Below are 20,739 nucleotides of genomic sequence, written 5' to 3'. Positions count from 1 at the left end.
TGCAGCTCTGGAATATAATACAGGATGTAACTCAGGATCAGTAATGTAATGTATGTACACAGTGACTCCACCAGCAGAATAGTGAGTGCAGCTCTGGAGTATAATACAGGATGTAACTCAGGAGCAGTACAGGATCAGTAATGTAATGTATGTACACAGTGACTGCACCAGCAGAATAGTGAGTGCAGCTCTGGAGTATAATACAGGATGTAAGTCAGGATCAGTACAGGATCAGTAATGTAATGTACACAGTGACTCCACCAGCAGAATAGTGAGTGCAGCTCTGGAGTATAATACAGGATGTAACTCAGGATCAGTACAGGATCAGTAATGTAATGTACAAGTGCTTCTCACTAAATTAGAATATCATTAAAAAGTTAATTTATTTCAGTTCTTTAATACAAAAAGTGAAGCTCATATATTATATAGTCATTACAGACAGAGTGATCTATTTCAAGTGTTTATTTCTGTTAATGTTGATGATTATGGCTTACAGCCAATGAAAACACAAGTCATTATCTCAGTAAATTAGAATACTTTATATCAACAGCTTGAAAAATGTTTTTAAAATCCGAAATGTTATCCTACTGAAATGTATGTTCAGTAAATGCTCTCAATACTTGGTCGGGCTCCTTCTGCATCAATTACTGCATCAATGCGGTGTGGCATGGAGGCGATCAGCCTGTGGCACTGCTGAAGCGTTATGGAAGCCCAGGTGGCTTTGATAGAAGCCTTCAGCTCATCTGCATTGTTGGGTCTGGGGTCTCTCATCTTCCTGTTGACAATACCCCATAGATTCTCTATAATAGATTCTCTATGGGGTAAGGTCAGGCGAGTTTGCTGCCAATCAAGCACAGTGATACTGTTGTGTAAACCAGGTCTTGGTACTGTTGGCAGTGTGGACAGGTGCCAAGTCCTGCTGGAGAATGAAATCTCCATCTCCAAAAAGCTTGTCAGCAGAGGGAAGCATGAAGTGCTCTAAAATGTCCTGGTAGACGGCTGCGCTGACTTTGGTCTTGATAAAACACAGTGGACCTACACCAGCAGATGACATGGCTCCCCAAACCATCACTGATTGTGGAGACTTCACACTAGACCTCCAGCAGCTTGGATTGTGGCCTCTCCACTCTTCCTCCAGACTCTGGGACCTTGTGGAGTGTGTCAGTGACTGCCTTCTGGACATCAGTCTTCCCTGATTGTGGAGCCTACTGAAACAGACTAAGGGGCCTTTATAAACACTTAGGAAGCCTTTGGAGGTGTTTTTTGTTAATTATTTTAATTTACTGAGATAATGACCTTTGTGTTTTCATTGGCTGTAAGCCATAATCATCAACATTAACAGAAATAAACACTTGAAATAGATCAATACAAAAAGTGAAACTCATATTATATGGAGTTATTACAGAGTGAAGAACTGAAATAAATTCACTTTTTCATGATATTCTAATTTAGTGAGATGCACTTGTATGTACAGTGACTGCACCAGCAGAATAGTGAGTGCAGCTCTGGAGTATAATACAGGATGTAACTCAGGATCAGTAATGTAATGTATGTACATAGTGACTGCACCAGCAGAATAGTGAGTGCAGCTCTGGAGTATAATACAGGATGTAACTCAGGATCAGTACAGATCAGCAATGTAATGTATGTACAGTGACTGCACCAGCAGAATAGTGAGTGCAGCTCTGGGGTATAATACAGGATGTAACTCAGGTTCAGTACAGGATCAGTAATGTAACGTATGTACACAGTGACTGCACCAGCAGAATAGTGAGTGCAGCTCTGGAGTATAATACAGGATGTAACTCAGGTTCAGTACAGGATCAGTAATGTAACGTATGTACACAGTGACTGCACCAGCAGAATAGTGAGTGCAGCTCTGGAGTATAATACAGGATGTAACTCAGGTTCAGTACAGGATCAGTAATGTAATGTATGTACACAGTGACTGCACCAGCAGAATAGTGAGTGCAGCTCTGGAGTATAATACAGGATGTAACTCAGGTTCAGTACAGGATCAGTAATGTAATGTATGTACACAGTGACTGCACCAGCAGAATAGTGAGTGCAGCTCTGGAGTATAATACAGGCTGTAACTCAGGATCAGTAATGTAATGTATGTACATAGTGACTGCACCAGCAGAATAGTGAGTGCAGCTCTGGAGTATAATACAGGATGTAACTCAGGATCAGTACAGATCAGCAATGTAATGTATGTACAGTGACTGCACCAGCAGAATAGTGAGTGCAGCTCTGGTGTATAATACAGGATGTAACTCAGGATCAGTAATGTAATGTATGTACATAGTGACTGCACCAGCAGAATAGTGAGTGCAGCTCTGGAGTATAATACAGGATGTAACTCAGGATCAGTACAGATCAGCAATGTAATGTATGTACAGTGACTGCACCAGCAGAATAGTGAGTGCAGCTCTGGAGTATAATACAGGATGTAACTCAGGATCAGTACAGATCAGCAATGTAATGTATGTACAGTGACTGCACCAGCAGAATAGTGAGTGCAGCTCTGGAGTATAATACAGGATGTAACTCAGGTTCAGTACAGGATCAGTAATGTAATGTATGTAAACAGTGACTGCACCAGCAGAATAGTGAGTGCAGCTCTGGAGTATAATACAGGCTGTAACTCAGGATCAGTAATGTAATGTATGTACATAGTGACTGCACCAGCAGAATAGTGAGTGCAGCTCTGGAGTATAATACAGGATGTAACTCAGGATCAGTACAGATCAGTAATGTAATGTATGTACAGTGACTGCACCAGCAGAATAGTGAGTGCAGCTCTGGTGTATAATACAGGATGTAATTCAGGATCGGTAATGTATTTACAACGTAACTGCATTTTTTTTAAATGTTTTTCTCTCATGTCACAAGTTTTAGTTAATGGGAGTCCTCGTGACGTCATTCTCTGATCGCTGAAACAAGGTGCAGAGGCACTCGGCTGAGTGGTGTCCTTTCAGCTTTAATGAATAACTGCACCGCCACAGAATTGTTCACTTTAGCTTTGATTGGTGAGAGGAGCAGCAGCAATGGGCTGACAGCGGCTCCTCATTAGATGTAGATCATATACAGATAAGCAGTGCTGAAGCCTGACACACAGTACAGCAGGCGGCCGGACACTTCTATCCTTTCAGCAATGAGGGTCTCAGCCAATTAACACTTCTGACGCGAGAACTTGTGAGTGTGGTTACTATAGGTCTTTACAGCAGAGGGGTCAGCTGAGTGATCCTGCTCCATTGCTCCTGGTGGGTGCTTGGTCCATTGATCTACGCGCTCTGGTAATTGTGGTTACTTTTTTTGGATACGTTTGGTAGTCTTTATGGGTATTGTTTATCTATATATGCAGCTATATTGGGATATTGTACTTATTAAAGTTATTTATTTAGGTGGAATTACTCTGTGCACTTATGTATTTATACTTATTTACCTTTTTGTATATATAATTTTTTTTTTATATATGTAATCCCTTTTGCTGCTTTATGAATTTAATGTGTGAAGTCCTATCATACCATATACTGGCTATTTTATACTTACCTGTGGGAGCTATATGAATGATACACTTGTTATCTTATATATCATTGGGGTCCAGGCACTTCACCTCTTTCATCTGTGGTGGGCCTTGTTTTAACAAATGTTTTGTGTACTCATGTTTTTTTATTTATGTTCTCATTAAAGTTTTTGCAACTTTCAACTTAGGCTATGTAGTTGTTTTTTGCCTTAGGTATTTCGGTGTTTCTCATTGTATATTTGGCCCAAATGATTTATTGGTGTTTATTACTTTCTTGAGATATTCAAGGAGGCATCAGAGACCTCTGCAACTTTCAGGAATTTTATCTATTTCATTTAAAAAGTGGAAAATGCTTCCGAGCCTCCATAACCTTAGAAAATGTGACTTTACGGGAAGTTTCCAGAAGCAGTGATCCTGTCTGCGGCAGAGGATAGAAGGCGCAGTGGATTACTTTGATTTACTGTAAAAGTAGCACTCAAAGCAATGGACCCTGATGAAACCCTGACAGCCCATCTGTTGTTTCTGCTATAAGCGTACCTGGCACTACGAGGAGGGTGGAATAAACATTTTAATAGGTCCCGTTTTCTTAAGTTGCCTCTTCAGGAGCACACTGCTCTTGGGCAGGGGGGCAGGGTGCTCCTGAAGAAGGGGGAGACAAGGGGGTTTAATTGTGTAAAGTTGCTTGTTTTTTATGCAAGCACTCTGCAATTTTACCTATTTACTCGAGACAACCCGTATGTAGACGAAATACAGACACTGCATATTGGGTGTAGAAAATCTGCAACATAATACAGTACCAGCTCGATATAAATCTCACCTACAGGATATTGCGGATATTTTCTGCAGGCAGATTGACCGCAGCACGTCGCGCCTTTGTGCGGATCTCACTTCTCTGAACGGAAAGGATGAAATCAGCATAAAACAGACATGTAATGTGCACATTGGAAAACTAGAAACACGCAATGCCCGAACTGACAATAAGTTGGCAGAAAGTGTTGAAAGTGGCAACTAAACACAGATGCAGGATTGAGAAGGACGACACTTTATTTCTGTACATTTTATCTTCACTCCCGCGCCATCAGCTTCTGCTTCTTCAGCTTCTTTTGAGAGATCTGCAATAGAAAAAGGTAAATAAACTCTTTATTAACTAGTAATCCACATCAGTCATGTCAAACATTGTGCCCACCACTCACAGCCTGGTGATGCTGCCCTCTGGGGGGCTTCACGAGACATGTATGCACCACCCTGAGGTTGTATGTTGGGGTATAGTGACTGTCCAGCGTCCCTCCCCCACCCCTCCGGGCAGGGCCATAACCGGAGCGTATGAACACTGGCGGCTCAGAACAAAGGTTTGTTTCATGTGTGATTCCAAAGGTGTCCTAAGATGGTCATCATTGCCGCCAGTACTCGCAGGATGTGCCGGGGGTCATTTTGGACTAGTTTTCCACTTGTCATTTCACAGCCAGGATCTGTTTCCCACCCCATGACTATTACGGATCATCAGGAAAGAGTCTAAACCATAATATGTGAGGGTGATTGTGCCGGCCTAGGAGTGGTGCCCATGTTATGGCCACAGGAGTCCTATTCAGGTGTCAGGAAATACATGATCAGCCTTTTGGATGTTGGCATTCACTGACAGCAAGCATAAAATCTCAAAAAGGTCACAAATTAGAAGAGCTTTCCGACGACAGGGCAGCGAGGATATGGACAAGTGCACAGAAATCCCAGTCCTACAGCGGGGATCAACCAGGTGTAGGGAGACAACAAATCCCAGCAATCCTCTGGGAATGCAAGGAGATGTAGCTTCTCCCCTGTGGCATCGCAGAGCCGATCACAGTTCTGCAGCACATGCTTTGTCAGCTTTCATAACAACTAACAATCCAAGCATGCCAGAAGTTGTAGTTGCACCAGTAGGTTTTTTTTTTTTGCAGAACAAAATAAGTACAGCGGCATTTAAATGGTTAAACTACAGCAATCAGAGCGCGCTCCAGTCACTGCGGTTACAGGCAGATGCCGGCCATGTCACACAGCCATCACCTGCAGCGTATGAGGCAGGCTCAGCTCCTGAGCCGCTTCATACTCTCCTTTAGTGACCTACGAGGGATATGCATTAAGGAATTTAAGAGATTGTGCCATCATTTGTGGTGGGGGGGGGGGGGGGTGTTACCTGTGGTTTTTGCTGACTTTTTTTGGGAGCCAAATTCATCAAATGGCGCACACAACTCATGAAATTGGCAGCGAGCACAAAATGGTCTATTTTTTTCCCGTTTTTAACAGGCTGTGACTTTTTAGCAGGAAAAGTAGCACGTTCCATAAAATGCCGCCAAAATAATTCACACATAAGATGGCTTCATGTGGGGACTGGATCAGAGCTCTGCCAAATTTTCCAAGTTGTTAAAAAAAGGAAAAAACTTGGAAAAAAAAGGCGCAAATCGTTTGATGAACGTCGCAAATCAGTCACTAATTGAGATACATTCACGCCAAAAACGGGCAGAAATGCAATGACGACATAGGGCCTAAGGTTTTATCCACAGTGGAAAGAACTCACCCACAATCACCATGGGCAGCTGGTGTAATATCGCACGGGCTTGGAGTTTATCCATCAGTATCACGGTGCAGAGTTGGCTGTAAGACGTAGTTATTGATCCAAACTATTTAGCAATCCCTTCCAGTGAGGCTGGGCTTACACATGAACACTTTGCCAAGTACAGACGGGCTACCTGGCCCAAACCCGAAAGCTCGATAGGCTGTGGAGTTCGGGTTAGGAGACCTGAGGCCGGGCCGTGCTCACATTTGTGAATCCGGCCTAATGCAGTGATCTAAACTGATGATCTGCTGATTACACATTCACAATTTAGTATTTTTTTCAAAGAATTTTTAGAGCGGAAACTTTCCGCTCTGAAACCTCAGCAAAAACACCCTGTGTGCACATCACTTTATGGAGATTCATTCCAGGTCATAGGCAACAAAAAAAGGTAATTCAAAGGCGTGTGATGGTACTGAACATTTACAGCTGTTGTGGGACTGAAAAATGTAGCTAGATTTATATTCAAGCCACCTCCAGAGCTGCACTCTAAGCTCTGCTACTCACAGCTATGCAGGGACGCTCCCCCTAAGTTTAGCCACAACCCCTTTCCAGCAATCAGGTGTAAAGGGAACCCATCAGCTTCCCCAGGCCCTCAAACCTCCCCCTGGTCTATATCAAACACTTAATATACTTTCAAACGAGCCCCTTTCGGTGGCTTATTGTTGTCACCAATTCATTTTTTATAACTGGCCTGTGAGGTGCTTAAATTAGCGGGTGACCCCAGACTAAAGCCATCCCACTAATCATGTGTACACATCCCTGTGGGCATGAGGAACATGATCTGCAAGACCGGCGTCACCAGTGCCTCCCCTACAAAGCGCAGTAAGCGGTGTGCACAGTCATGGGCTTCAGAGGTGCACTACACACACCCAGGGAGGCAGCGGTGACGTAGAACATAGCGAGAGGCGAGATTTGCAGAGCCGGCGGTAATGGCTGAGACCTGCGTTACCGTCGCCTCCCTGGGTGCCCGCAGGGCACCACTGAAGCCAGGGAACATGCACTCTGCTTCAGGGCCAATTGTCAGCGAGGAGACGTTGCTCTTTCAGGTGAACCTGAACCTGAAACCCCCATAGGGGACGCGACAACTCAATTGGTGGGACGATTAGTCTGAAGAAAACAGCTCCTCCTTGACTGTGCACGCACCGATTAGCATATCGCAGGCCAGGTTATAAAAACTATTTTATGACAATAAAAAGGCACTTGTTTGAAAGTGTATTACAAGCTGAGTAAACACATGGGGGCGGTTTGGGGGCTGCCAGAATCTTTTTAAGTACAGAGTAAAGGGTGTTATCTGGCGCCCCTCACGTGAGGAACCCGCACACCTGCAGAGACGCCTTCATGATCCGCAACTATTCAGTGTGCGCATCGGTGACCAGATTTCACAATACAAAGAGCATGTGTTAATTTAGACCCGATGAGGCGGATGTACTGACTTTGAACTGCTGCAAAATCTGGTTATTAAACTAACCAATGAGTGAAGATCAGGGAGAACTCCATAACATGGATTTTCAAAATAAGTGCATCAATCTCATCAGGACCAGCTACACGCTAGCATCCGTCAGGTTATTGAAACCACAACTGGATGTAAAGTAATCCGCTGCTATGAAGGGGTACTATATATGTCTAATCTGAAGGTTGTAACGTCTAGATCTGTCCCATCCCGGTAATGAAATACACGGCAGCGTGTTAGCAGATAACCCCAGCCTCACCTTTTTCTTCTGAGCGACCTCCTCCTCTGGTTTGGGGACGATCTGCTCCTTTTCGGTCAGGATCATCTCGATGTGGCAGGGAGAGCTCATGTAAGGGTTGATGCGGCCGTGAGCGCGGTAGGTTCGCCTGCGCATCTTGGGGGCTTTGTTCACCTGAATGTGCTCTATGACCAGAGAATCGACATCCAACCCCTGAGAACAGGAAGAAAAGCGGTTACACAACAAGTAATATCCCTGCGTCTCCAGTGTGAGGAAAGACCAGAACTAAACCAATGTAGACACTGGGGGCTCAGAACAAAGGTTTGTTTCATGTTTAATTCCAAAGGTGTCCTAAGATGGTCATCATTGCCGCCAGTACTCACACTATGCAAAATTTGATTCTGGTAATCTGGACAAAGAAAGAACAAAAAGAAGACCTGATACAGTAAGGGCACGTTCACACAGGGCCAAATAGTGTCCAGGATTTCCTGCAGATTTCATTCTTTGCATTCACAAGGCAGCAGATGCCATGCAAGAAACTAATCAGTCACATGGCGGACACGTGGCTCCCGATGAACCCAACTGTCTAATAGGGTCGGCTGGATTTGTTAATATTTTCCATCAAAATTAAAATCCTAGCGCATTGTCTTCCTGTAATAATTGGAAGACATGATGGCGCCTCCGCGATGCAAGTGTGAACGAAACCTTACGCTGCAGATTTGGATAGATGATAAGCGCGCCTCACCTTCAGTTCTGCATTGCTCTCTGCGTTCTTCAGCATGTGCAGGAGAAATTCTGCGCTTTTCTTGGGCCAACGTCCCTGTGTCCAGCCCCACTGCTTGGCCTGTAAGAGACATAGGAAAATAGGTAATAAGTCTGCAATTAGTAAATTGGTATTGGCGGTGTCCTGCTAACAGGTGACTGTCCGTAAAGTTTCAAGTTCAAGTGTCTCCACTGATACTAGATGATGAGGAGACGCAGGAGGGTGCACTCTCCACAACCCCACTGCAGCGAGCACAGACGCTATATTAGCGGAAAACCCCTAGAATGGACATTACCAGAGGAGAAAACAAGCAAAAACTTTAACATGTAAGGTGGGTCTATTTGAGCGGCTTTCAGTCCAGATATTCCAGGCAGGAAATCTGCTGCATCCGCTTTGTGGATTAGGTTTTAAGAAATCTCATCCAGGAGTCGAGAAGAATATCCAAAGCAGAAATTGTCTGACGCTGCAAAAGCAATTTCAGAGCTTAAAGGGGTTGTCCACTACTAGGACAACCACTTCTCATTCCCCATGTTTGGCCCCGTTAAAATAAAACCACCCATAGTCACCTCCCGTGCCAATGCCGGTCCAGCTTTGTCAGCAGTCACATTCCCAGGGCTCACGTGAGTGCCGACACTGCTGGAACGACTCCAGCACAGGAGGAGAGTATGGGTGTTTTTATCTTAACGTGGCCAAACATGGGGAATGAGAAGGGGTTGTCCAAGTAGTGGACAACCCTTTCTCATTTACAATATTCCCCTATGTAGATTTAATACATCTTATATTCAACCTCCGATGCCGACACCGTTCCAGCAATGTCAGATCTCACGTGGCGTTATGTCTTACGAGCCCTGCAGCAAGTTAGTGGCTGCTTCATTCTCACTCCCATCGGATGTAACGGACACCCAGAGGCAGTAGCAGAGCAGCACTTATGCTGGGCAGAACATCACACGAGTCCCGGCGGAAGAATCAGAGGTGAATATAAGGCGTTTTACTCTACGTGGGAAATACTGAAAAAGGGTTGTCCAAGCAGAAGATAACTACTTTAAGTTTTTTTCTTTTTTAAATTGCAGCAAAAAGTGAACAACCCCTCAGTCTGCAGTACATCCACCACATCTCCCCAGCTAGATGCATGTCACTGTTTGGATTTCACAGCTGTGGAAACTTCACATCAGAGAAGTAAACTTTTGGAGTTGCTCAGAACTTCATGGTTATTTTCATGGTTATTCCAAAGGTGTCCTAAGATAGTCATCACTGCAACTCCTAAACAAATCCACCAGTGTTATCCTACTGCAAAACCTGTATTATGGGATGGGGAGGGCCGCAGTACACCCCTGGATATACCGACCTGGGCACATCGGCCAACGCCTCCATTGTAACGACGGAAGGGGACGCACTGCTTCTTTACGGTTACATCCTTTAAGTATTTGGTGGCCTTGCGGATGTGCATGCCCTTAATGGCCTGAGCCGTCTCACGAGTGTTCTGTAAAGAGAAAATATATGTATCACATCTGACCTAAAACGACATCAATACAGAAGTATACAAATGAAACACTACCCACGATGGTCATCAGAAAGACTAACAATGCCAAACGGGTTTACTCCAATGAGTGTGACAGCTATATAACCAGAAATATCAGCATTGAGGGTCCATGTGAAAGGCAGCCAGGCACTCCCGACCACTCCAGATAGTAGACCGGGTCCACTGTATGCTGTAAGCCCAGATTGTACCTTCAATTTCAGTCTATAAAAGCCAAAAACCATGTACACGTAGAAAGGTCTGTTCACATTTTGCAGAGGTACATGTCAGGAGTATTCCCCAAAAAAGATAAAGCTTTGACAGAAGCCTCCAACTTATGCCACTGTATGGGAACAGTGGCGTATGTTGGAATATGGCTATGTGCCCACGATGCAGAAATGCTCAGGATTTTTTCCTGAGCGTTTCTGCATCTCCCTGGCAGAAAAAAACGTATGCGGATTGTACATGCGTTTTCCTGCCAGGGACAAGCGGAAATGGAGCGGTTACCCACTGACATTTCCGCATGCGGATTGACAAGCGCTTTCCAAGCGATTAGCATCACTTGGAAAGTGCTTGTGACAACTAGGTCACACTATATAAATCCATGCAAACAGCATGGATTTATATAGTGTGACCCGAGAGAGTGGTAAAAATAAAAAATAATGTATACTTACCCTCCGATGGCCCCCGGTGTCCCGCTCACTCCGTTCTCCCTTGCCGGCAACATTGAATTGAAAGACCTGCCGACGTCAGCGTCACGTGACCAGTCACATGACTGACGTCAGCGCAGGTCCTTCAACTCACTGCAAAGTGCCGGGAACCAAGCAGGAGCGGTGCGCGGGCCGACAGAAGGCAAGTATACATTTATTTTTTATTTTACAGATTTTTTAATGGTACCTGGGTGTGGAGGAGACTCTCCTCTCCTCTACACCCGGGTACCATCCGCACATTAGAACGCGTGGATTACGCATCTACATATACAGTGATGCGTAATCCATGCGGTCTAATGCAAGTCAATGGCGGCGAAAGTTAGAAGATAATGAAAAGTATAAAATGTGAACAGACACCGTGTGTAACTGCAAGGACACAATGGAGAAGGTGTACTAAAACTGGTGCACCCCTACTGCTGGCCAAACACAAGCCGTCAGAACTAGACAATTATGGAATCAGCCAACAATCTTTATATATGGGCTGCTCCTGACTGGATTGATTTTAACAAACTGAACCTTTTGTTTCCATGGAAGATAAGCCGCCACCACCGGGGGTCCAACAGCAACTCATCCCCCATTAAGATAAACCTAATGAACGCTGGGCCTAAAGGCCCCCATACACGTTAGACTAATGTCGGCTGAACCGATATCAATGGTCTAATATATACGTGTGCAGACTTGACGGTCAGGAGAGCTGTCTATCGGACATGTCCAATTCCAGACTGCCAATGGCATTGTTCTCCCAGAGATAAGCCACCGGCCAACGTGTCAGTCGATGGCTTTATCATGGAGAACACAGGAGCGCTCAGCTGAATGAGGTCTCCTGTGTATGGGAGAGTCGGCTGAGATGGCTGTCGGCCCACCCTCCAGCGGCCTTAAATGTTTAGCTCCCATACAAGTCCTAAAACCCAGAACGCACATTGCTCGCTGCTCAGAATTCTTATTCGTTTCATGGTTAATCCAAAGGTGTCCTAAGAAAACATCACTGCAGCCGATAACCATGAATCAAAGTCGTCGTGTGCTTACCTTGAAGTGCACTCGCAGGTTGGAGCCCCGGGCTTTGCATGCTGCAGGAAAACAAGCAAGAAGTTACTGCTTACTCTAATAACCTCCAACACGAGGACCACCAATGTGCTGAGAAACTACAACTCCCAGCATGTTGGTAGTGGCACTTCCAAAACACCCAGGGAGCAATGATCTATATGCAGCTGAATAAAGGGTCACTTACATTTTGTGGGGTTTTCCGGGTCGAGTGAGTAGCGGACCATTTTGAGATTTTACCTGGAGGAAAAATAAAACAAAACATTTAGATTTTGTAAAGCAGCATCGCTATAAGCAGACGGCTCAGCAAGTATCACAGCCGCTCAGATCTGAAAGTTATTTTCATTTATATTTCCAAAGGTGTCCTAAGAAGTCATCACGGCGGCTTTGAGTCCTCCACGGTACCCACCACCCTAGCAGAAACTGACAGATTTCCAGAAAAAAAACAATATTTGTCATGGTACAATCATAAAAGCCACAGGGCTCTACACCCAGCGCTCACAACACCACAGGGGTGTCCACCGCTAGAGCCAAAAATGGATGAGGGCTTATACATCTGGTTAATGCTGTTTAATAGGGGGATAAAATATAGCAGACTCCCCCTTATTAACTCCTGATACATGAGGTTTATCCAGGTGCCCATATACAGCACCGGCTTGAGTGATAGAGACCCCCTTCTCTTTCCTTCCAGCCTTTTTCCACAAGCTATAACTTATTTTTCAGTGTACAGAGCTGTACCGGGGCTTGTAGAAATTGAGTTTTTATCACCATTTTAAAGCCCATGTTACTCTCTGATCTCCTACTTCGTTTTTTTTATTTATTTATTTTTTTTAGAGGAGGAGGTGAAGTGACCATAACACAGCAATTCTGCCATTTACTGTTCATTACTGTGGCATAAAATACCATGTGTCCCATACATTGTATCAGTCCAGACAGTTACACAATAGAAAATGTTATTTACAGCAGAAAAAAAAAATCTACCATATGTACGGTATTTTTATCAATTTTCTGGGGGACTTGATCCTGCAGTCACTTCTACAATACACTAATACTTTACAGCTCGTGTTGTAAAACTACCAATCTCCCCTGATGCCCGGCCACACGCAGGTGTACAAACATGGCCGAAGCAGGGGCCTTCAGTAGGAACCCCCATGGTCAACGCTACAGGTGCCCCACAATCGTACTGCAAGGGGCATCAGACAAATGCTCCTTCCCCCAATTTGCAACCTCTTAGTTGCTGCACCAATGAACGTGGGCATCTAGGCGGTCAGCCTGCTGTTATAACCTGCTGTGAATGGAACAGTTACATTCAGGTACTGGTTGTGTAGCACCTTAGGTATATGGTGCGTGCCCCCCACCGTACGTGTAAAGAGGATGTCGCCTATAGATTCCCGGGCAGAGCTGTGCCAGAGCAGCAGATCCAGTGGCGGTCAGTCCAGGGCACAGTCCACAATCATGGAAGCGCCAGCACCGTACAGGACCCAGGCAGGGGGAACACAGTGGTGGCGAGTCCGGAGCACAGGCCACAGTCATGGCAGCACCAGCACCATACAGGACCCAGGCAGGGGGAACACAGTGGTGGTCAGTCCGGAGCACAGGCCACAGTCATGGCAGCACCAGCACCATACAGGACCCAGGCAGGGGGAACACAGTGGTGGTCAGTCCGGGGAACAGGCCACAATCATGGCAGCACCAGCACCGTACAGGACCCAGGCAGGGGGAACACAGTGGTGGTCAGTCCGGGGTACAGGCCACAGTCATGGCAGCACCAGCACCATACAGGACCCAGGCAGGGGGAACACAGTGGTGGTCAGTCCAGGGCACAGGCCACAATCATGGCAGCACCAGCACCGTACAGGACCCAGGCAGGGGGAACACAGTGGTGGTCAGTCCGGGGTACAGGCCACAATCATGGCAGCACCAGCACCGTACAGGACCCGGGCAGGGGGAACACAGTGGTGGTCAGTCCGGGGCACAGGCCACAATCATGGCAGCACCAGCACCGTACAGGACCCAGGCAGGGGGAACACAGTGGTGGTCAGTCCGGGGCACAGGCCACAATCATGGCAGCACCAGCACCGTACAGGACCCGGGCAGGGGGAACACAGCGGCAGTCAGTCCGGGGCACAGGCCACAATCATGGCAGCACCAGCACCGTACAGGACCCGGGCAGGGGGAACACAGCGGCAGTCAGTCCGGGGCACAGGCCACAATCATGGCAGCACCAGCACCGTACAGGACCCGGGCAGGGGGAACACAGTGGTGGTCAGTCCGGGGCACAGGCCACAATCATGGCAGCACCAGCACCGTACAGGACCCGGGCAGGGAGAACACAGCGGCAGTCAGTCCGGGGCACAGGCCACAATCATGGCAGCACCAGCACCGTACAGGACCCAGGCAGGGGGAACACAGCGGCAGTCAGTCCGGGGCACAGGCCACAATCATGGCAGCGTCAGCACATACAGGACCCGGGCAGGTAGAACACAGCGCGGCCACCACGTCCACATACCAGCCTCACATTACACCTTTCCTCCCCCGCACACACCATATATACATATAAACACAATGCTGGGCGCAGTAGTCCTCCCCGCCACAGAGCAGCACTACATGGTCACCATGACACCCGGCCTACAGGCCGCAGCCCCGGCCTCTCCACAGGCCTCTGCCCGGGAAAGCCTCCACGCCGCCGGCCTCGCCTCATGCCGCCGGCCTCGCCTCATACCGCCGCGCCCCGCACCGGGACACGCTTCTCTCACTCCCCAGCACCGCGCAGCCACAGCCCGGGGCAGGATGGCGGAGATAGAGGCCGGATCCCGGAGCCGCTCCCGGTAGCCATGTCTCACTCACCTCAGGCCGCGCAGGAAGAGGGCTGGCAAAGGATTCTGGGAGCGGTATTGCGCCACCAAGTCTCGCGAGAGCAGCAGTGAACGTGGAAAGAGGCGGCCATTTTGCCAACCATTGCGCCAACCAATCGTGATTTCTAGTTGTTTTGTACCACGCAGAATGTAATCACACGAGTCTGAATGTCGCAGCTCAGCTCCTCATTCACACGGGGACATTTCTTTGTTATCGCACTTTCCCTCATCTTCCACAAGCCATCATTTTTCTTGTGTTTTCGTCCACATAAACGTATGAGACTTATTTTGTTTGGCAGGATGAGTTGTAGTTCCGGTGACACCGTTCATTTTACCGTATAATTGACTGAAAAACAGGAAAAATAGAGCCTAGTGGGTGAAATGGTGAAATAATAATAATGGGTTAAATAATGTTATATTTTCATAAATCGGACTTTTACGGACGCGGCGATACCAACCGTGTATGTTATTATTTTTAGATAGGATTTAGAGGGTGATTAGGATTTTTAGGCTTTTCTTATTATTTTAATATTTTTATTAATATGTTTATTACATTAGACTTTTTTTTCAGTCCTATGGTGACTTAAATCTTAAAATTGCAGTATATACAGTGTATGTACCTATATAAATATATATACGGTTAGGTCCTGAAATATCTGGCCAGTGACCGGATCGTTATGATTTCAGCTCTGCAGGCAGCTATTTTTTTAGTTAACATGAAACAACTGAAGTGGAAACTTTCAGGTTTAATTAAAGGAGTTGAAGGAAAATGTTCTGTGAAACGTTCAGGAATTGCAACCATTTTTCTACAAAGCCTCCTCATTTCAGGGACGCAGAAGTAAATGGACAAATTAACTTTACCATAAATAAAATGTTCATTTTGTAATACTTTGTAGAGAATCCTTTGCAGGCATTGACTGCCTGAAGTCTGGAAGCATTGTACGTCACCATCGCTGGGGAGAGCGAGTGCCGACACTCAGGGAGCTGTGGGCTATTATACTATATATACTGGGAGCTGTGGAGACATTATCCAGTATCTAGGGAGCTATGGGGACATCATACTGTATATAGTGGATTGTGGGGATGTAAGGAGATGGACAAGTGAGAAAACGCACACAGTTAATGCCTAACAGAGTGGCTGCAAGTGAACACCGCCATCTGCTGGTGAAAGACTATAGCGAAAGTGAAAGAAAAAAAGAATTGCAGAAGTAGTAACCCAAGAATGAAGTGCATGTTCCCTCAAGGAAGAGATTGGAGAAGACACAAGGTCAGATGACAGCTGTGATGCAGTTACAAATTATGAAAGGGCCAGGAGGGCAGTGAAGGGTAGTAGTTGGCGCCTGAACCTGTAGAAGGACAGATGTGCGCAACAGCAAGCTGGCTTACAGCCGTGATTATGAGCGATCAGATGCGAGTGAAGAGACGAGAGACCAGATCCGGAAGATTCGAGCTTAGTGGGCCAATCCAAAACCAGAGACAAGAGACCAGATCCGTAATGAGATCCGAGCCGAGTGGGCCGAGACAAGAGACCAGATTCATGAGATCCGAAACGAGATCCGAGCCGAGTGGGCCAAGCCAAGGCCAGAGACGAGAGACCAGATCCAAACCGAGTGTGCCCAGGCTAGAGACGAGAGAGCAGATCTGGGAGATCTGAGCCGAGTGTACCAAGACAAGAGACCAGATTCGGGAGATCCGAAATGAGATTCGAGCCGAGTGGACCAAGCCAAGGCCAGAGACGAGAGACCAGATCCAAACCGAGTGTGCCCAGGCTAGAGATGAGAGAGCAGATCTGGGAGATCTGAGCCGAGTGTACCAAGACAAGAGACCATATTCGGGAGATCCGAAACGAGATTCGAGCCGAGTGGACCAAGCCAAGGCCAGAGACGAGAGACCAGATCCAAACCGAGTGTGCCCAGGCTAGAGATGAGAGAGCAGATCTGGGAGATCTGAGCCGAGTGTACCAAGACAAGAGACCAGATTCGGGAGATCTGAAACGAGATTCGAGCCGAGTGGGCCAAGCCAAGGCCAGAGATGAGAGACCAGATCCAAGAGATCCGAGCCGAGTGTTCCAAGAAAGGGCTGAGAGGGAGACCCGGATACAGAGGAAGGGCGTTCGTGTGAGCCGTTACCTTCAGCGTAGCTTAACTGTAAACATAAATAACAGTGTGCATATATATATATATATATATATATATATATATATATATATCGCTGTGTAGATGTCCTGTTTAATTGTATTACTGTATTCTGAGCCATATTTTACTGTACTATCATTGTTCAGTTTTATCCTTGATACCGTGCCTATATATTTATCGTGTTAGCTAAATAAATGGCTTTAATAATGGCTCCTAAACTTTGGAGATCTCTTTGCTTGTGTGTGAAATGGATGAAAATACCTTCTGGACTGTGGAAAGAATGTACCCTTTCCTTCACTGATGGATTTGAGGATGTACTATAGAGATGATGGTTGGAAGGGTAAGGTACAGAAATGATTATTAGAAGGTGCATCACCAGACCGTTGTTTGATCCAGAGGGACCTTCTGGTGGCATTGAAAACAGAGACCAGGATTAAGCAGAAAATGTAATGGTGTCAACTGGAGCATCATTGAGGAAATCCACGGCAGATTTTATTAAAGGTAAATTGAGGAGGATTTCTCCCCTGGAAACTCCATCCTTGAGAATAGATGTGAACTGATTTAGCCAAACTCTTAAAGCTCTAGCAAAGGGGACAGAAGAGAGAGAGCAATCTTGGAGGCGGCGACCGCTGCAGCACAGTCCTTTTTGTTTCTTCCAACAGGAATAAAGCATTTTGGAAAATTTTGCTACCACCAAATCTATCTTCGGTGAATTTCTCCAGTCTGAGAACTCGCAGCATCCAGCTTTAAATCTGGAACCAAAATCCACCTTTGGTTTAGGACAGGGCCCCACTATCAGTATTTGGTCAGTATTCTGTCAGTATTTTTTCTCAGGAGTGGGAGCCAAAACCAGGTGAGGAACAATCAGAGAAAAGGTATAATAGAAACAAGTCACCAATTCTGTATTTATCACCCACTCCTGGTTTTGGCTCCCACTCCTGAGAAAAAATACTGACCAAATACTGATAGTGGGGCCGTGGCCTTAGACCTTTCCTTTTGCACACAATCCATAAGGGGATGTACCAGAAACTCATAGTATACTGCCCAGACACAACACACTATAAGGCCTCTTTGACACATCATTGTGTCCGGTACATGTGGTGACAGCTGGCCCGGCGTCAGCACCCGGTGCACCCGGGCAAGTGCCGGGGCCCTGAGCAGGCGGGGGGGGCCCACTCACCGTCGAGCACCCTGCCGCGCTATGGGACCCGTGAGCAGTGTAGTGCCAGCTCAGCTTGCTCAGGACCCCGGCACAATACTGACCTCTCCCCGTGCCTCCGCAGCAGCTCCGGTCTCTTCCGCGTTCTCTGACTGTGACGTCTCAGGTCAGAGGGTGCGGTGACGTCTTTACACCGCGCTCTCTCCTGAGCCGTCACCCACGCAGAGCTGGAAGACGTCAGTGACGCTGGAGTCCAGAGCAGCGGCACCAGGTGAGAAGTGAGGTGAGTATTTGATTTTTTTTTTTATATACACTACCGTTCAAAAGTTTGGGGTCACCCAGACAATTTTGTGTTTTCCATGAAAACTCATAATTTTATTTATCAAATGAGTTGCAAAATGATTAGAAAATATAGTCCAGACATTGACAAGGTTAGAAATAATGATTTTTATTAGAAAGAATAATTTTCTCCTTCAAACTTTGCTTTCGTCATATAATGCTCCTTTGCAGCAATTCCAGCATTGCAGACCTTTGGCATTCTAGCTGTTAATTTGCTGAGGTAATCTTGAGAAATTTCCCCCCATGCTTCCTGAAGCCCCTCCCACAAGTTGGATTGGCTTGATGGGCACTTTCTGCGTACCATACAGTCAAGCTGCTCCCACAACAGCTCAATGGGGTTGAGATCTGGTGACTGCGCTGGCCACTCCATTACAGATAGAATACCAGCTGCCTGCTTCTTCCCTAAATAGTTCAGGCATAATTTGGAGGTGTGCTTTGGGTCATTGTCCTGTTGTAGGATGAAATTGGCTGCAATCAAGCGCTGACCACAGGGTATGGCATGGCGCTGCAAAAACGAGTGATAGCCTTCCTTATTCAAAATCCCATTTACCTTGTACAAATCTCCCACTTTACCAGCACCAAAGCAACCCCAGACCATCACATTACCTCCACCATGCTTGACAGATGACGTCAGGCACTCTTCCAGCATCTTTTCAGTTGTTCTGTGTCTCACAAATGCTCTTCTGTGTGATCCAAACACCTCAAACTTTGATTCGTCTGTCCATAAAACTTTTTTCCAATCTTCCTCTGTCCAATGTCTGTGTTCTTTTGCGCATATTAATCTTTTCCTTTTATTAGCCAGTCTCAGATATGGCATTTTCTTTGCCACTTTGCCCTGAAGGCCAGCATCCCGGAGTCGCCTCTTCACTGTAGACGTTGACACTGGCATTTTGCGTGTACTATTCAATGAAGCTGCCAGTTGAGGAGCTGTGAGGCGTCGATTTCTCAGACTAGAGACTCTAATGTCCTTGTCTTGTTGCTCAGTTGTGCAGCGGGGCCTCCCACTTCTCTTTCTACTCTGGTTAGAGCCTGTTTGTGCTCTCCTCTGAAGGGAGTAGTACACACCGTTGTAGGAAATCTTCAGTTTCTTGGCAACTCCTCGCATGGAATAGCCTTCATTTCTAAGAATAGACTGTCACGTTTCACATGAAAGTTCTCTTTTTCTGGCCATTTTGAGAGTTTCATAGAACAAACAAATGTAATGCTCCAGATTCTCAACTAGCTCAAAGAAAGGTCAATTTTATAGCTTCTCAAATCAGCCAAACCGTTCTCAGCTGGGCTAACATACTTGTGCAAGGGTTTTCTAGGGTTTTCTAAACATCCATTAGCCTTCTTACACAGTTATCAAACACAATGTACCATAAAAACACTGGAGTGGTGGTTGTTGGAAATGGGCCTCTATAAACCTATGTAGATATTGCAATAAAAACAAGACATTTGCAGCTAGAATAGTCATTTACCACATTAACAATGTATATAGTGTATTTCTGATTCATTTAATGTTAGCTTCATTGAAAAAAAATGTGTTTTTCTTTCAAAATAATGAAATTTTTAAATGACCCCAAACTTTTGAACGGTAGTGTATGTATGGGGGGGGGGCAAGTGACATCCTGCATGGGGCATTATATGGGGAGGGGACAAGTGACATCCTGCATGGGGCATTATATGGGGGGAGAGGTGACATCCTGCATGGAGCATTATATGGGGGGGATAAGTGACATCCTGCATGGGGCATTATGTGAGGGGTGGGAGTGACATCTTGCATGGGGAATTATATGGTGGGGGGGAACAAGTGACATCTTGCATGGGGCATTATATGGGAGGGAAGAAGTGACATCCTGCATGGGGCATTATATGGGGGGTGGGAGTGACATCCTGCATGGGGCATTATATGGAGGGGACGACAAGTGACATCCTGCATGGGGCATTATATGGGGGGAACAAGTGACATCCTGCATGGGGCATTGTATGGGGGGTGGGAGTGACATCCTGCATGGGGCATTATATGGTGGGGGGAACAAGTGACATCCTGCATGGAGCATTAATTGGGGGGGAACAAGTGAAATCCTGCATGGGGCATTATATGGGGGGAACAAGTGACATCCTGCATGGGGCATTATATGGGGAGAACAAGTGACATCCTGCATGGGGCATTATATGGGGGGAACAAGTGACATCCTGCATAGGGCATTATATGGGGGGAGAGGTGACATCCTGCATGGAGCATTATATGGAGGGGACAAGTGACACCCTGCATGGGGCATTATATGGGGGGGGACAAGTGACATCCTCCATGGGGCATTATAAGGAGGGGTGACATCCTGCATGGGGCATTATATGGGGGGAACAAGTGACATCCTGCATGGGGCATTATATGGAGGGGTGACATCCTGCATGAGGCATTATATGGGGGGAAC

General features: G+C 46.3%; 1 protein-coding gene and 5 non-coding genes across 6 annotated transcripts; all 6 read right to left on the bottom strand.

Moving 5' to 3' along the window:
* Positions 1-4,555: 4,555 nt before the first annotated feature.
* On the bottom strand, positions 4,556-14,744 carry RPL17 (ribosomal protein L17). Its single transcript, XM_073680478.1, has 7 exons — positions 14,682-14,744; positions 12,022-12,074; positions 11,820-11,860; positions 9,913-10,047; positions 8,550-8,648; positions 7,826-8,017; positions 4,556-4,641 (listed from the first exon to the last, which is right to left on the bottom strand). The coding sequence occupies exons 2-7, from the start codon at positions 12,059-12,061 to the stop codon at positions 4,594-4,596; spliced, it is 555 nt and encodes a 184-aa protein (XP_073536579.1). The 5' UTR covers positions 12,062-12,074; positions 14,682-14,744; the 3' UTR covers positions 4,556-4,593.
* Positions 4,863-4,929, bottom strand: LOC141174912 (small nucleolar RNA SNORD58). The gene has a single exon (XR_012252995.1). It is a non-coding gene; the product is annotated as a small nucleolar RNA SNORD58 (small nucleolar RNA).
* LOC141174923 (small nucleolar RNA SNORD58) lies at positions 8,110-8,176 on the bottom strand. Its single transcript, XR_012252996.1, has one exon. It is a non-coding gene; the product is annotated as a small nucleolar RNA SNORD58 (small nucleolar RNA).
* On the bottom strand, positions 9,757-9,824 carry LOC141174890 (small nucleolar RNA SNORD58). Its single transcript, XR_012252993.1, has one exon. It is a non-coding gene; the product is annotated as a small nucleolar RNA SNORD58 (small nucleolar RNA).
* LOC141174901 (small nucleolar RNA SNORD58) lies at positions 11,720-11,784 on the bottom strand. The gene has a single exon (XR_012252994.1). It is a non-coding gene; the product is annotated as a small nucleolar RNA SNORD58 (small nucleolar RNA).
* LOC141174934 (small nucleolar RNA SNORD58) lies at positions 12,153-12,219 on the bottom strand. Its single transcript, XR_012252997.1, has one exon. It is a non-coding gene; the product is annotated as a small nucleolar RNA SNORD58 (small nucleolar RNA).
* Positions 14,745-20,739: the final 5,995 nt, after the last annotated feature.

The sequence above is a fragment of the Phyllobates terribilis genome, unplaced genomic scaffold (assembly GCF_046119375.1).
Source record: "Phyllobates terribilis strain yellow unplaced genomic scaffold, ASM4611937v1 Scaffold_1__5_contigs__length_1240528914, whole genome shotgun sequence".
In the NCBI taxonomy this organism is placed as follows: domain Eukaryota; kingdom Metazoa; phylum Chordata; class Amphibia; order Anura; family Dendrobatidae; genus Phyllobates; species Phyllobates terribilis.
The sequence above is the reverse complement of the archived record's forward strand: the minus strand, read 5'-3'. Positions and strand labels throughout refer to the sequence as shown.

Coding starts and splice junctions, on each gene's coding strand:
- RPL17 (XM_073680478.1), bottom strand. CDS start 12,061: ATGGTCCGCTACTCACTCGACCCGGAAAACCCCACAAAAT. Junction 10,048..11,819: donor ACCTGCGAGTGCACTTCAAG/GTAAGCACACGA, acceptor TTCTCTTTACAG/AACACTCGTGAGACGGCTCA. Junction 8,649..9,912: donor GCGTTGGCCGATGTGCCCAG/GTCGGTATATCC, acceptor TGTCTCTTACAG/GCCAAGCAGTGGGGCTGGAC.